This window comes from Parus major, chromosome 1 (genome assembly GCF_001522545.3).
Source record: "Parus major isolate Abel chromosome 1, Parus_major1.1, whole genome shotgun sequence".
Lineage (NCBI taxonomy): Eukaryota > Metazoa > Chordata > Aves > Passeriformes > Paridae > Parus > Parus major.
The window spans coordinates 30,328,673-30,345,449 of record NC_031768.1 but is presented as its reverse complement, the minus strand read 5'-3'; the positions used below and the strand labels follow the sequence as shown (position 1 = coordinate 30,345,449).

The 16,777-nt window shown below is 41.0% G+C and overlaps 1 protein-coding gene across 1 annotated transcript in view; it reads right to left on the bottom strand.

The window, feature by feature from the left end:
• AFF3 (AF4/FMR2 family member 3) overlaps positions 1 to 16,777 on the bottom strand; it is a 323,273-nt gene that overhangs the window by 34,549 nt on the left and 271,947 nt on the right. The window contains exons 11-14 of the mRNA XM_015638560.2: positions 9,350 to 10,387; positions 7,997 to 8,121; positions 3,309 to 3,510; positions 690 to 817 (exon numbers count right to left, since the gene is read on the bottom strand). Coding sequence (XP_015494046.1) covers positions 690 to 817; positions 3,309 to 3,510; positions 7,997 to 8,121; positions 9,350 to 10,387 — 1,493 coding nt within the window. The remainder of the gene's footprint in view (positions 1 to 689; positions 818 to 3,308; positions 3,511 to 7,996; positions 8,122 to 9,349; positions 10,388 to 16,777) is intronic.

Sequence of the window (16,777 nt, the reverse complement as noted above, 5' to 3'; positions counted from 1 at the left end):
TTTAGCTGATCAGAACTAGCCACGACAGCAGCAGCTGTCGAGGCTCAGGGATGCAGGGATGACTCCAACCTCAGGCTTACCCTGCTCACCTTGCTTGGGTGTTGTGGGACTGGACCCCTGCCAGCTGTATTTTGCATCCTGGCTCTTGGCTCTCTGTCCTTTAGGGAACAGCCAGTCCTCACTTCTCCCTAATGATCAGGAACTTTTGACAAGGGCATGCAGTGACACGACAAGTGGGAGTGACTCAAAACTGAAAGGCAGTAGGTTTAGACTAGCTGTTAGGAAGCAATTTTTTACTGTGAGGGGAAGTATGGGAACAGATTGCCCAGAGAAGTTGTGGTGTGGAGTTACCCATATCTGTAAGTGTTCCAGGACAGGTTGAGAGGGGCTTTGAGCAACCTGGTCTAGTCAGTGGCAGCCCTTCCCATGGAGTGGAATTGGCACTCAGTGGTATCTAAAGTACCTTTAAACTCAAACCATTCTATGACTCCATGATTCTATGCATTCTACTATCTTATAGTTAGAAACTTAATATATGATGAAAAATTAAGGTTTTATATAATATTTGTTATTAATTTCTCAGTGTACATAAAGTATAATATTCCAGGCAATGTCTCATTTCCTGTTGGACAAATTGTATTTTTCTCTCTTTAAATGTCACTGTTTATTTTAGAGTCATATGTACTCACATATCATCGAAGATAAGCTTTGTTCTTCTGCAGTCCCTGGGTGTGGTGGACAGAGGTGACCAAGGCTCTGTTTGGAACTGTGGCTTATTGCAGAGAAGAACATTTTCTGAATTGATGTGAACTGCTTTCTAGACAACAAACAGTCGATAAGACATTTAGGAATTGGCTAATAACTTAAAAAAGCCCAAATAACAAAAACCAGAGTCTTTGCATTGTGCTGCACATTAGAAGTTAATTTTCCTGCTATTTCAGCAGGAAGTGTATGTGCGTCCTGACACTGATGACCACAAATTCACAGATATGGCTTTGTAAAGGGTTTGAGTTTCAATATGATATACAGCAGAAACTGAGCTAAACTACTGGTAACTATCAAAATACTCTGTAACACAGTAAGTGAAATTATTAAAAAATAGATCTTTTGTAATTTAGAAGATTAGCTTATACCTCTTGCCTTCAGCTTCCAGCCAAGCACTGTACCTTGCTTAGGAGAGCACGGCTCACGTTTGACTTGATTCACATTACACTGGTGATGTGCCTGTCTTGTATGAATTTGTAATCCAGGTTTCTTTGTGCTCCAAAGCTCCCCTGATCAGCTTGAAAGATGACTTCTCTGTGCTGCAGTGGAATCACATGTCTTTTGGCAGTGTTTAGTTGCAGCCCTGTTCTACATGTGGCCTCCTGAGCACCTTCATCCTACCAAGTGACCCTGCTGTGGGGGCTACTGTACACTGGGATGGAGCAAAAGAGAGCACCCCAGGTGGTTCTTAGTTGATAACAACTGCCAAAAAATGCTGTTCCATTGGCAGGTGACAGGCAGAAAGACACCAGGGACATGGGGGAAAAAACTCAAATGGATGAATGCCCACTATTGGCAAGCTCTGCTTGCAGTCTCTCACAGATATCTGAAGGACCACTTGGGCCTGCCAGTTGGCTGCCAGATGAGAAGATGGGATAAAACCAAGCTAAGTTTAACATTTATAGTTCATGAGCTCTTCTACACGGCAGATCCAGATCAGTTCATCGGCCTAAAGTTTTCAGATGAATAACCAGATACATAAGAATTTTATTGCAAAGGTTGTTAAATGTTGACCAAATGGTGCATTGCCAGGCTATGCAGAAAATTTCAGTGAAATGCATTTGCTAAGGGTGTGGATCATAAAGCAATCACCTTTTACTTTTGATTTCCAGCACATTTACCTGTGAAGGAATTTAAATTATTTTCAAGATACCCAGTGAAGAATCATAATTATAATTCTGAATGGGTTATAAACTTCTAAATTTATGTTTTGGAAGTTAAAATGTTTAAAACTTTACATTTAATTAATGAAAAATAAATTAGTAACTATTATATGTTAAAGGCCTTTTTACTGGAAAATTTTATGTACTTTGTTTTTTTCAATTTACCAAAAGCATCTGTGAGATAGCCTTGGAAAACACAATTTATGGTAACTCATTTTTGAAAATGTGTCCAAAATTAATATTATATTTATTATTTCCTCCTCCATTAAAAAAAAAAAAAAAGTATAAACATTATATATATACTTAACAGACACAGGGGGTCACTTATCCCCACAGCAAAAATTGCTGGAAGAGGCTGCTGCTACAATTCAGGTAGCTTGTTTTTCTATTTGCTTAGGCATTAATACTTAGGCTTTTGAAGCCTCTTGTACATCAAGTAACAAACACAGCAAATAGATACAGAGTGAAAAACGTGAATAGCTTTTGTAGCAAGGAGAGGAGCATGGCAGCAGAGTGCCTTTACAGCTTCTCTAGATGCTACAGCAGTGGGCATCAAGATGATGGTATCCAAATTGCTTCTTCTAGGTATTTTGCACAAAGCAGAACAATGTCATGGGGAGGAGGTGACAGTAGTCTGCCCTTGATCATCTACTCTCAGTGTCCTGTAGGCTGGAGGGTAGGGTATGATTTTGAAAGAAGAGGTGAGAGAGAGATGGAAATTCCTTCACTCAAAAGAGCTAACAAGGTCTTCACTCCAGCATTCTAATTACAGAACTCATGCAGAAACAGGAGCAGCATCTACTCCTCTCTCTCTGTGCTCTGAAGGCAGAGGCCACAGAACAATGCTGTAGTACAGCCTTACCTGGAAGTGTGCTCTGGGCAAGACTCTCTGATAAGGATATGAATACAACTCTGATGGAACTGAGTTGTGAGGCTGGTGCTAAGATGTCACTGGTATAAACAGAATCTGAAGAAGTTTTTTCTGAGACAGGTAGAAAAATTTGTCTGCAGGCACACCCATGGTTAGGCAGTGGCTGAGTGAGTCCATAAGCAGGGGGCTTATGCACCATGAATGTAGGGGGCTTGCATCATGCCCAAACAATGCTCTGGAGGCCTAAAGCCATTTGTTTGGGTCCATTAGCTTTTACCTCTTGTTTATGTAGCCTTTGCTATTTGCCTGTTTTACAGCCTGCCATCTTTCCTTTCTTCTATGCCTTGCTAAACTCCAAACCAGAAAAGCTGAACTTAGAAAATAACATTCATTATTACAACTTTTTTTTTTTTTTTTTTTTGCATAACATTCTGCAAAACTATCACAGACTGCAATACAAAGTGGGAAATATACTGCTAAGCTTTATATTGTGAACAGCATACACTTACATTGAAGTCTCCAGGATGTGGCTGCGACTGGATTTCACCCTTATGTTTTTTGCTGGAGGAGATTGAAGGTAATAGACTGCTGCCATTAGGTCTGCTGGAGGAAGTTAAATCATCACTGGAATATTTGTGTTTTGATGCATCAGAGAGGGGAGAGACGGGTGACCGAAGCATTTTCTCATTTTTATTTATTGGTATTGCCAAGCTGGAAATGGAAATTACAGTAATGGAGTGTCACAAAGCTGGCTTTGAGAAAGGTAAATGTTTTATATATTACCAAAACTTTGAATTTAAAACCTGCTGGCAGGATAAAGTCTATTGGTATCTGGAAATGAGCTTACAGTATTGGGACCAAGAGTTCATTTACAAATTTGTATCATGTTTCTTCTCTTTCCCTTCAAGGCAAATTGTCATTCAGGAGCTAATATAAAGTCTGTATCAGAGTACTTGAAAAAAAATATAGAGATAAATGGCTACTTGCTCACCATTTCTTAAGGGATAGCTGGAGATGAAGATTAGGCTCTGAAGTGTAAGTTCAGGTTATGGAGCCCTATTTCACCATTACAGGTGACAATTTATAAGCCATGGCAATAAAACCATATGTGAACTAAAACAGGAAATGTGTTTAAAGATGACTGGCTTGTCTTTGTGCTCAGTGCCCAGCCTTTGGTAGCAGTGTTTATACTAATCTAATACAGATTTTGAAGACAAAGAAAGATAGGCTGATAATGCAGACAAAAGGAAACATATGCAAACAGTAGACAGAGAGAAATGTGAGCTGCTCTATCTTCTAAAGCAGAAAGCTGTTACACAGACAGTATTTTCAGCTTTCATTTATTTGGGAGAAGTTTTGGATGAGAAGTCAGACAGACCATATAAATATGCCCAGAAATAAACTTCAGATGCACTAATTTGAAGAAAATATTTAGCTGAAAATCTTAAAGCAACACACAAAAAAATCCAAGTTTTTTTAAGGAGATAGTTGGCATTAAAACTAAAACTGTGATTAAGGTCAGAAAGACAATTTTAACACTATACCTTTCCCTGTCACATTCCCCTTTATTCAGCCTATTACTTTTTATGGACAATTCTCACTTCTTTATAGTTACTGTATCAGACAATATACACTTAATGGAATCACAAAAAAGAATACAGTAAAAACTATACTTCATTTCTGCACATAATTTCAGGGAACAGAGCTAATTAAATGTGCTCTTATCATACATTTGTCCATTTATCTGGCAAGTCTTTTTAAAAAGTAGCTGTAAAAGAAGCCATGAATCGTAATTCAGAACTTTTACTGTTTCACATGGCATAGTACCTTTAAAACACCATGTCAACTGTTTTGCTTTAATGCCCAATGGTGTTTACAAAAGCAAGACTCAGAGTGTGAAAGATAGACAACTGTGCCCTTCTTCTCCCCCTAAGAAAAATAAGATCTTTAGCACTATGTTGAATGTGCAGACTGATGTTGTAATTTCTTTTCCTCTTTTCAAACATAAACCCATGCCTTGGCTACCCATGTTGATAGATACATCGCTGTCAAAACATGGGTCTAAAACATCCAAGGGAAGCCATGGCTCTTTGGAAGTATATACAACCCTCAAGAGCTTGGCCCTGTGTGGCAGTGACACTGGTGGTTGGGTTCTTTTCCCCAGGACTGGGGATTGACAAGAGAGAGAGACTATTTTCTTGTGTTTAGGTTCAGTTGTTTATTCTTTCCTTATTTATATTACATATACACAGAATACAAGGAGCTACATACACTAAGATAGAAAGGTTCAAGATGGCTAATGAAGAATCTCTTCAAGGTCTTTTATATGTCTATTTGTCCAGTAATCAAATGCCAAGTAAGTTATTTCTCTTAGTGATCCAATGACCCAACACCTGTGTGCAGCACTGCAGCATTCTCTATCCAATCACTCATTATTACCCAAAAATCCTTAGAAGAAGGCAATGAAGAAGGAAGAAGAAAGAAGAAGAAAGAAGAAGAAAGAAGAAAGAAGAAGAAAGAAGAAAGAAGAAAGAAGAAGAAAGAAGAAGGGACAACGTCCTAAATCTTCCATCTTGTCTCTTACTTTCTAAAATAGCTTAAACCTTAAACTCTAACTTTCTCACCAAGTGACTTAAGAAAACTCTATCTAAATTACACACTCACATTCCCAATTTCTCTACTTAACTTTAAAAGCTGTCTCCATGATACTATGCTAAACTCAGTGCTCTCTTGGGTGTCAGAGCCAGGCACCACAGATAAGGGCCTATTTTCTGTGCCACAGATCCCAACAGCCTTGAACTTGTGAGGAGGAGCTGACATTTCTACTTGTGCTGAACACCCCTTACAGGGCCTTTGGACACTGAGTAGGGCCCACCTAAACATAGTGTGAGCAGCCAAAGTGCAGCAGTATGTCTTACGCTGAGAGGCCATGCAGGACAACTTGCAGCAGAGGACAGTCTCAAGGCTGTCATCTGCTGGGAATGGGCAGACTGTGGAGATGATAAAGGTGCAAGAGATTTGGGGTATCTCTGAGCCTTCTTTTCAAGCAGGACCTTACTTAGTCTGCATATCAGACTGTAATTCCACAACAGAAAATGCTCATGGCTGAAGGTGGTCTTGTTCCTCTCACTACAGCCCACAACTCTGCCGCCCAAACTGTCTGGGTGGATTTACTGGGAGACAAATGCTACTACTCTGGCAAAAAAACCCCAACCCAAATTAAAAGAAGGAAAAAGCACGAGAAAAAGAAAGAATAAATAGAAAAAGGAAAATGATAAGTAAAAGAGACAGGAGGAGAAAAAGAAAAAAAAAGAAAAGGAAAAAAGAAGGGAAAAGGAAAAGCAAAAGAAGAAAAAGAAGAAAAAGAAGAAAAAGAAGAAAAAGGAAAAGAGAAAGGAAATGGTAAAGAAGGAGGAAAAGGAAAAGAGAAAGGAAAAGGAAAGGAAAAGGAAAAGGGGAAAAGGAAAAGGAAAAGGAAAAGGAAAAGGAAAAGGAAAAGGAAAAGGAAAAGGAAAAGGAAAAGGAAAAGGAAAAGGAAAAGGAAAAGGAAANGGAAAAGGAAAAGGAAAAGGAAAAGGAAAAGGAAAAGGAAAAGGAAAAGGAAAAGGAAAAGGAAAAGGAAAAGGAAAAGGAAAAGGAAAAGGAAAAAGGAAAAGGAATAAAGAGGTTTGGTTCCAAACAAGTTTCACGAGTATATTTACAGGAGAACCTCAGAGGCATCTATGGTGGTATAACTGGAGAGGGGCTGTGCCAGCATGAGCAGATAGATGCTGGTTGCAAGATGACCAGGAGGTCCTGATATCTGCCCTACTGGTTTAGCTACAGCCTCAGTAGCCCTTCCTTAGCAGTGGGAATATCAGCATTTGATATCATGGTCTACACTGTGGCACAAACCACAAAAGCATCTTGGAAGCAGGGCAAACCAGAAAGCAACTGTAGGAATTAGGAGGCAACTGTACATTTCAGAAATTATTTGTTTCTCTAATGCACAGTTGCTACTGGAAGTACTGAATATAATGTCATGAAAAATGCAAACTACTGTCTTGCTTCCAGGAAGCACAGAATCAACCCTGTGACACAGCAAGCTATGACAGCCATTCTACTCTCTGAAAATTAATGCAACATAAACCATATTGACACTGGGGTAACAGGAAAGCATGCAACCACTCACAAGAAAGGAACCATTCTGGGCATTGTTTTCACTTTATGAAACATATGTGACATGTCAGGACAAAGAAATTGAATGCATATTTTTGAATTAACACTATATATATCAGTTTTCTTTGTGATTTTTTCCAGTATTAATGACAAGAATTGCTCAATCTCATCAAAGAGGTGTGCAATAGAAAAGCCTACTACAGTAAACACAATTATTTTCTTATTTTGTAGCAATTTCATCCCAAGATGTATCGTGATACTACCAGAAAAAAAAAAAAAAAAAAAAAAATTACTGATAACCAGCATGTACCAAGCAGCATGCAGCTGAACTCTGAAAACGTGCATGTCTAAGTTTGACTACTGGAAGCCCCCAGAGAAACTCAAGTGTGATTGCTCCAACACTGATAGGGCTCTGTGTGCATAAACCATGCCAGTGAATGCTAAATAGTCATCTTCTGTTTCATGCCCTATATCCTTCAAAAATCTCACTTTTTAAAAAGTCTTAAGTTCCTTGTCCTAGAATACTTACTAATTACAAAGAATGGAATGCTTGTAATCTCAAAAATACTGATTCTCAAATATCTTCTAGAGCTGAGTATTGCAGGCATTGTTATGAATATTTTTTCCATCTTTTCCACAGAGCTGATACATAATTCTATTTATACAGTCAAACTTAAAGCTTGAAACTTGTAAGTAAATAAAGTAATGAAAGGGCTGTAAGATGGTTATATATGTGAATTGCTGTCTACAACACAGTGTTAGGGAATATGTCTTGGAAATCACACTGCTCTAGCTTTAATTACTTGTTCCATGAGCCTCACAACTTCTTTGTGCAACAGGACAAAAACCTAAGTACACGAATGTGTCAGGAGCTACTAATTTCATCATTAAACTAGAAGAACAGAGACTGCAGCAGTTAATTTTTCAACATAAAATGTGATAATTAAAAAATAAATCATACTAAAGATAAAAATAACACCTGGCAATAAACTGAAACTAGCTGTATGATTCAGTGGTAACTAACAAGGAAAAAGCTTACCTATTTTCATTCATATTGCAGTGATTTGCTGTTGTGATGCTTTGGGCAGAGGCAGCTAATCGTGAAGAACTCTCTCGCTCTAAGTGAGTCTTCTTGATGTCTCTGCACTCTTCCTCATTCTCACACTGAGTGAAGAGAAAAGTAGTATTTTTTTATGGTTTGGATTTACTACAGATACAAAAATATTTCAACAAGTCTGGGGCTGGTATTTTCTGTCATTTTGTTACAAATGATGATACTTTGTTTGAGTATACAGCTAACATGGAATCAGAGATTGGACCATGTCTTAAAAAAGAAAACCTAAAGAGGCAGCATGTAAAGAAAGGGTACAATATAAAACTTGGTTTCCACCACTTCCCCACTTGAACCAGGGTTGCCACCTTCCAGATACTAATAAAAGAAGAATGAAAAAATGAAGAAAGATAAAACGATACAGAAGACTGCTTTAGATAAATGGTCTTCAAAAATGTACAGGTCCATCTGCACACATACAGTAGCTTAGAGGGCAACAGATGACTGGCTGCACAGCAAAACTGTCCAGAAACTGAGCAGATGGTGATTACAGTTCAGAATTACTTTTGGGGGTCAGATTGGTACAAAAAGACCAGAAAGCCTGCTAGGTGGACAGCTTTGGCCATGGAGTGGAGAGGGTTTTCCCCTTGGCATCAGAAAGTAAGAAGCAGGACAGAAGGGTGGATGTGAGCAGAGGGCTGTGCCCATCCAAGCACTGTGACAGTGCTGCTGAGGAGGGGGCAGCTAATGGACTATAGCCCAAAGGGAAAATGGGGCCACCAGGGTGTGAGGGAACCAGGATCTGGAACCAGTCAGGTCCCAGGTCTCTGCAAATCCATCCCTCACAAAGCCAGGGCTCCCTGCTGGGGCTGAAGGGCTTGCCTCTTGCTGACAGTCAGAAGGGAAAAGAGATGCTGCCTCTTTTTTTACCACACACACAATGATACTGTGTAGACTATGACAAGACAGCAGACAGCTGTCCCTTTGCTGACCTGAGCATTATTTCCAAATGCTCAGGTTTTGAGAGAAGCCTCAGGAGAGAAAATTATGCTCTTATAAAGGCAGTGCCTTCGCTAAGGCATGCAAAGGCACATGGCAGCAGTGAACGCTGTCTCCAAGGAGCTGTGATCCCTCGCGGCCAGGAATTTCATCACCTCCAGAGATGGCATTTCCCCTGGGGTTTGGCCAGTCCCTACGTGGAGAGCAGGGACAAATCCCAGCTCTGAAACGCCAGCTTGGAGAAGATGCTGCCATCGAGCACTGGATGTGGGCGCAAGCGGTGTTTGCCTCTCACTCACTGGAGGCTCCCCTACCCCTCTGATCGGTTCCCCAGCAGCTCACCTTGCGTTTCCTTCTAGATTTCGGTAAACCCTTCTCTGCGGGGGGTTCAGCACTACTACCCTGCGGGAAGCTGGCCGCCTGGTTTGCTCCGGCGCTCATGGCCAGCGGTTCTTCGGGCAAACGCTCTGGAATCCTGGACAAAAGAGCCAAGTCAATGTTGACCCACAGCGACTTTACCTCATCACTGTCTTTCAGAGGAGACAGGAGCTCATTCCTACCGAAAGGAACCAGGGTGTAAAACTGTTCCTCCAGCTCCTTTGCTATTTCACTACTAGTCCTGGCATTAATAGAGCCAAAGGCACTGCAGCCGCCGTGGGGTTTGCTGGCGGTGCCGGTCCCCGCGTCCTTGGCAGCCCGCGGCTCAGGCCCGGTTGCCGCTGGCGCCTTGGGCAGCGGGCGCTCCTCCCGCTCCGACTCAGAACCTGAGTCGGAGGAGGATGATGAGGATGAAGACTCGGTCTCGATGAACTCCTTGGATTTGGGCGCCGTTTTGCTCGGCCCTCGGGCCCGCCGCTTCTCACCAGCTGCAGCTGAGCGGGGCTCCCGGCGGTGCCCCGCTCTGCAGCCGCCGCCGCCGGGCCGGGCCCTGGGCGCCTCGGCAGCAGCGCTTTCAGGGAAGCCGTGGCTCCGGGGGGGCTCCTCTGCGCTGGGGCAGGGGGGCCCGTCTCCGGCGGAGTTCCTCTCGGCTCGCCGCGGTGCCTTTTTCCCCGCTGCCCGCCTCGGCGGCCCGCCGTCCGCAGCGAGGGGTGACTTCTGACGGCTGCCCTTGCTGCCTGGAGCTTTGTTGGCGGTCCTAGGCCGCGGCCCGTCCCCGGCGGCGCTGGCGGCGGCGGTGGTGCGGCTCTCTTCACTGCGGTGCTCGGCCGGGCCCTCAGCCGGGGTCTTCTGTCCTTCCTGCCGCTCTGCCTTCACCCGGCCGTAGTAGGGATGGGCTTCCAGCGCCGGGCCATCGTGGTGGGTTAGGATGGGCGCTTTGTGAGGGGTAACTTTGTTCAGCCACTTGTCCAGCTGCCACTTGTTGGACGAGGGCGGCTCAGGCTGAAAGGGAAACAAAAGGCAACGAGCTTAGTGCCAAGACCCTGCTGCCCCCACCCCGGGCGTCCCTCAGGGCCACCGAAACGTCGCATTCCTCTGGCCACCACAGAGATTTTCCTTCGATACAACAGCCGCTCCAGCCTATGGCAACCCCTCGGCACTGGCTCTGAATGGCAGGACAGGGCTCATGCCTTGCAAACTGTGATGTTTCTGGTTTCAGAATGGGATTTGGAGATGAGAAGGGCTTCTGTGATTCAACATTTCCAAGGGTGATTCACAACAGCAGTACTGCCATTGGCTCTACTGGGAAACACTTCAAAGTTTCCAAATAGAAAAAAAATGCAATGGTTACAGGAAGGGAGGAAAACAAGGCAGGGGTACAGCTGAGGCTAGGGGAGGATAGCTATCAGGAAAGCTAGGGATGTGTATTTTGTGTCTGGTACAATTGAAGTAAATACAGAAAGCATTCAAAGAGCATACAAAGTGGCATGTGGTGGGGAGTTGGAGGGTTTACCAGGCACTTCATGTAATCTGCCTGGTATTGACATTATAATCCACAAACATTTGTTGTGTGGTGGTGCTCTCGTGGGTTCATTTTGTGAGTATTGTGTGGCTGTTAGTTCTTCTTTTAATGTCTGTCACAACACTATCAAGTTATAAGAGTACATCTAAAACATAATGGTGTTTGGACAGGGAAGAAGTGGGATAATCATGATTTCAAATGTAACCACAGCTGAGACAATGTTATTTCAGAACAATGTGTGACTGTTTTCTAGTGCTTCTTGCAATCAGTAATTTGAATGTAATAAAACAAAGAGGAAAGGAAAAACCCCAAAAAGAAATAGATGATGGAGTAGATGGCTGGCCATAAACTAACCCCACGAAAGCAAAAGTGAAAAATTTCTTAATTTCCTCAGATGAAACCAATATTTGGTTCACTAGGCTGTTGCATGTGAATGATCAAAAAACTGTGTCACGAGTCGAACATGAAAACCATCAGTGCTCTGGAAGAAAGTTTGCTCAAGAGACAATATCCACAGTCTCTAACTTAAAAGAGTATCTTATTTAAAGTAGATGCCTGAGGGCAACACAGGTTTCCTGTACAGCCAAGGGCGCCTTAAGAATCACCCACGGAGGACTGTATGCACGCTACATGGAGCAAAGGCTCCTAAAATAAGCAAAAAAATTAGACATTGGAATTCATATGATAAAAATATTCCTTCTACCTAAAGTGTCTAATTTACTCATTAATGATTTAATCATTAGCCCAGACCTACGGGAAGTTTGCAGGACTGCCTTACATTTATGTTTTTTAAAGCATGCTCCTTAATATCTTACTTGAGGAATTTCTTTCCTGAGCTGTAAATCTTGAAAATGGATGGTCAATATTTCTCTTGGATGAAGCTGTATTTTTACAACCCTTAACTCTTTTTCTAAAAATGAACAGCATTTTTTTTTATTGCTGTTGAAAATACAGATAGATTTGTTTAGTGCCATTCACTGTGCACATACTGAATTTACTAGATATATAATAAAAGGTTCAGTATACATAGAAGTCTTTCCACTGTTCAGGTGTATTTCAGAAAAAGAGATACATCAGAAGCACATGGGGAAGAATACACTTCTGCCCGTAAGTATAGGTCAAAGTGAGTGCTGCTTGGAAAGTCAAAAAAACTTCTAATTCATCTGTTACATCCCATTCTGCCTCTTTATGTATCTTGTAATTCTTGAAAATGTGGCTCACGGATGTCAAGGGATCACAGTAAACCAGCAGAAAAAAAGTGATTACATGCTGTAGTGTCATAACCTGGCAGTGCAGAACTTTCCTAGAGTAGCATGTCTGCTATTTAGGCATAATACCTATACTCCTACCAACCTATTTTCCAACTATAAAGTTTAATAAAAACTCTGTTTTTAATAAAAACACTGTTACCAGCTTTACTGGTTTTGTCAGGAGTTTCAGGTGCACTTTTGAGGTTTAGTTAAATAAAAATTCAAATCCTTGCGGCTTCTGAAAAAAACCCCTTAGATCTGTCTGCTAAAAAAATCCTTTAAGATGCATCTGAAAAAAGTAAAATATCTGCAGCCCATCAGGTAAATTAAAATGATTGAAATCTAAAAAAATCAGAATTTTAAGACTTTTCTTACTAATTTTGGGCTCTGATACCATTTTGGAATATTTGAGAATGTCAATGTACACGAGTGATGCCAGTTCATTTTTGGAAATAATTTATTCAATTGTTCTAACTGAAAATTACTGTACTTTGAGATCACATTAAAAAAAAAAAGAAAAAAAAAAAAGAAAGTACCTTGCAAGAGAACAAATCATGACAGCCAAGAATAGATAACAAGACTGGTAAAAAAATGGACTAGGAAAATTCACTTGAAAAATTTTGCCCATCCATTATACATACCTAATTGTAATTACTTGTGGGAGAAAAAGAAAATCCCTAATTCCTGCTCCACACACCATTCTATGGAAGAAAAGTTGAACTGGAAGTTTTTCAGCAGCATGTAAGGATAGAGATACATATGAATATATATCCAGAATATTCTGATACCAAAATGCTCTCTGTCCATAGGTTTTGGTGTCATGGAAAAATGCTGTCCCTAGGGCCTTTTAGAGATCTGGGCAGTTTTCAACTGGGGTAAAGCCACTGCTGTCCAGATGGGCACCAGCTATAGGAATAACAGTCTGTGATCAGCTGACTTGCAATTAAATATAGGTTTGGCATGAAAACTCAAACCAGGAAACTTAACAGAACAAAGACACTTTCAGGGATCAATGTATCACACACATACACATGTGCCAGGCTTCATGAAGAAACAGGAGGATGTGATAAATTTCCTTAAATATTGTGGGTGGATTCATCTGTACAACACAGACACCTATATCTTAGCTAGTCAACAAGTTCCTTCTCCAGTCAGTGGACTAGTCTTCTAGGGTGTGAAAAATTCCTCTTGAAATAGACATATGAAATAGGCCAAATGAGCTGGGTCCTAAAAACATCTTTTCCTCTCCACAGACTGTAAAGGGGAGGCTGAAGTGGTGAGCAGATGTAGGTATCTACAGGAGAAGTGTGCAAATTTAGGTGGGATGACTCCCATGCAGCATGTCTATATATATCTCAGATCTCTTCAAGGCTGCAAGTGCAACCAGAGGCATGAATGGCATGCATCCAAAAAGAAACTTGTCAAAATGTTATCCAGAAACACTTTTGAGGGTAAAGGGTTGTTAAACAATGCCAGTATAATAGGGTCGTTCTATGCTTGTTATTGCAATGAGGAACCTAAGGTGTGGCTATTGTGTGATAAACTTGAAGTAGACACCACATTCACTGAGAGATAAGAGAGCCTATAAAATCTGCATGGACTTAGTCCACCATCCCTGCAAGCTACTCTGCCATGTACTAATTTACCCTTGGGGTAATTTGCTTGTGCTGCCCTGCTATTAAATACTTCACTCAGGGCAATCCCCATACAAAGCACATGTGGTGCTTTCTCATTATGTTTAAAGGCACAGATGGCAATGATGATGAAGAAGAAGATGATGATGATTATTACTATTACTTCATTGCTACTATTAACATTGCTGCTAGTGCTTTAACGAATTTGAACTGGGCATTCCCATGTGTTAGGCACAGCACACATATACTGTGAGAGGTGGTTCTTGGCACAAGGCGTTTTCTGGAGGGAAGGGAGAGTTTTGCTTGCAGTCTTTGTCAATAATAGTTCACAGGACAGCCAAAACCCATGAATCCTATTTACAAAGGTAATGATAGTGTTTACAGCTGGTCTAGTGGTAAAATTCCATTTTCTTTTGTATATGTGACTCCTTAAAAAGGAGGAAGAAACTAACAGTTGTGAGCTGGTCACAGCAACAAAACCTGTAAAGCCCATTGCATCTGGTATGTGGGGCTGGTGGGGCTCCTAAAGAGCCATCTTTCTCTTCTGGACTGATTACCGTTGAGAGGCCAGTGATCCTTTGTCCCATGTGATAGCTTCTCTGCCTCCTTCCTGCCCATTCCCCATTCTTGTCCTCCCTCATAGTAGGAATTTGTGGCTAACCAAATGCAGCTTTAGTAAAGGCTTGCAGGATAATTCAATGGAAAAAAGAACAAACTAACCACATTTTTAGCTTTAGAAATGTAGCTTTTTCTATATACTTGACACCCAATTTTTTTTCAACCATGTGAAAAAGGATAAGATGTCACTGTTTTCCAGATTCCTCATTTATGACATTAATTAAGGTCATTCAAAGAATTCATGACTTCAGCAAAGAAACAGGAGATAGAAGTCTCAGTTCCTTGTTCATAATTTTAGGTTTGGCAGTCCACAAAACTTTAACTACTCCCATTAATGTCTGAGGCACCTTAATTTGTCCACATCACTGAAACCAGTCTGAATGTTGTCTCCTGTTCTAGCTCAGCCATTATTCTTAGTTTACAGCAGACATAAAGTGAAGACAGCTGAGCTAGTCACTACAGGCTCTAAATAGTCAGTGGAAAGAAACAGACACTTTTAGGGTGCAATTCATCTAATCTACTTTATATGTAGGCTTTACAATGAGCTGCTTTTACATTCTAGGCAACTGCATTTAGGTACCTGAGGACAACTTGAAAATCTCAAAATGAGATGAGGAAAAATTACAGAAGACATGAAACAGCACTTGAATTGTTATATAACCTCAAATGCAGAAGATACACTGTCCCAGAAATAAAAATCTTTGAGTATATGCATATAATATTTCAGATTATGGGAAGGAAAAAAAAGAATGAAGGCACCATAATGGTTTGCAGATTTCTACATTAAGTTCCTCCCAACCTTTAAATACAGAGTTCTTGCCCAGCGTTCTGCTGGACTAGTCAAGTTCATTGAACCTGAAAGCACCAGTTAATGCTAAATGAAAAACCAAGATGTATTTACTTTTTTGTCTTCTCCAACAGATTACATTAATTTTAAGACTAAATCTAGAATTGAATCCACTACTTATGTGGACATGGCCTCCATTTAGAGAGCTTCGAAGGACTTGTCTCTTTCCATTTACTGGGTAAGAAACTGGCATATATTTTAGGAACATGGTTTCACTGGCTGCATAAATGTAAGTTAAAGCATTTATGCAAAGATAATAGGACTTTCAGTCAGACATCACTTGAGCATGTTTGAACTGGTGCAATCAGTCATATGATAGGCCTGGAAAAGCATTTACCCTTGGGGAAAACACAGGTATTCTACTTCCCTGGGACACCCACACTCTATCTGTGTGTGCTGTCTCCCATATCCCATCAAGGGATGAAAATTGCCTATGAAAATCACTGCAGCCACCACATTTTTAAGTCACTTACATTTTTGTGTAGGTATGTTTCATGCAGCACGTCCTAAAAGGCAAACCACACAAATATAATGCAAAGAGACAAGCAATCTGTTGGAGTGGGGCAATTGTTTCATGACAATGATCACTGACAGCTCAGGCTCTGTACAAAAGTAGTTCCACAGATCTCAAGAGGATATCTATAAAATGCTTAAGAGGAGGCACTTTCTCCATGATTCCATGACTTAGTTCTCTGCTGGACTTTATGAAATCCATGACCTGCCTCAGTTCATTAGCTTTGTGCATTCTCTGAGGAATTGCTGCTCTTGGGTCCAAGCAGAATGGGTATCTACCTAGATAGTAACCACTCCTCCCTTCCTGTGCTTCTCCTCCTTTCATCTCATACTTTCTTCCCCTTTCTTTCTTCTCTTTGCCCCTTTTCTTCCACCTTTTGAGATCCCACAGGGAGAGGAGAGACCGAGCATGAGATCTTTACACTAATTCCAGCAGGGAATTAAGCAGACAGAGAACAAGGTCTTAACAGGTCAGATGAGAAAGCTCTGAATGGGAAATAAGACATGGGGTACTGCAGGGAGAGTAACAAGAGAGACTGGAAGGAAGAGAGAGATATGTAGGAAGTGGATAAAGTGGGAGGAAAATTAACTGGAAATGGGGCTGAAAGTACTTTGAAGGAAAGACAGAAGATAAGTGTTAAACAAGGAACAAAAGTGACAGAACCTGAGAAAAATATATTAAGGATTTCTGTGAGTACTGCATTTTGCTCAGTTGGAAACATGTCTCCCAATAACCAAGGAAAATATGAGGAGAGGTTTGATGTTTTTTCAGCATAATTTTTTTTTTCAGGGTGAGAGAATAGGTGAGACAGTTTTTTTGGGGGGGAGGAGTCTAGTGATTGGACGGTTTTTGTGGAGTAAGAAAATACACAGACTGTATTTCATGTGTATTTACAATCTTGCTGCTAGATTTTTGAATATTTTTACATACATTAACGTGTGTGATGTGGTTATGGAGTTCATAGTTTAATTCTAAACATGTGTATTGACCAAAACATGTGAAAACAT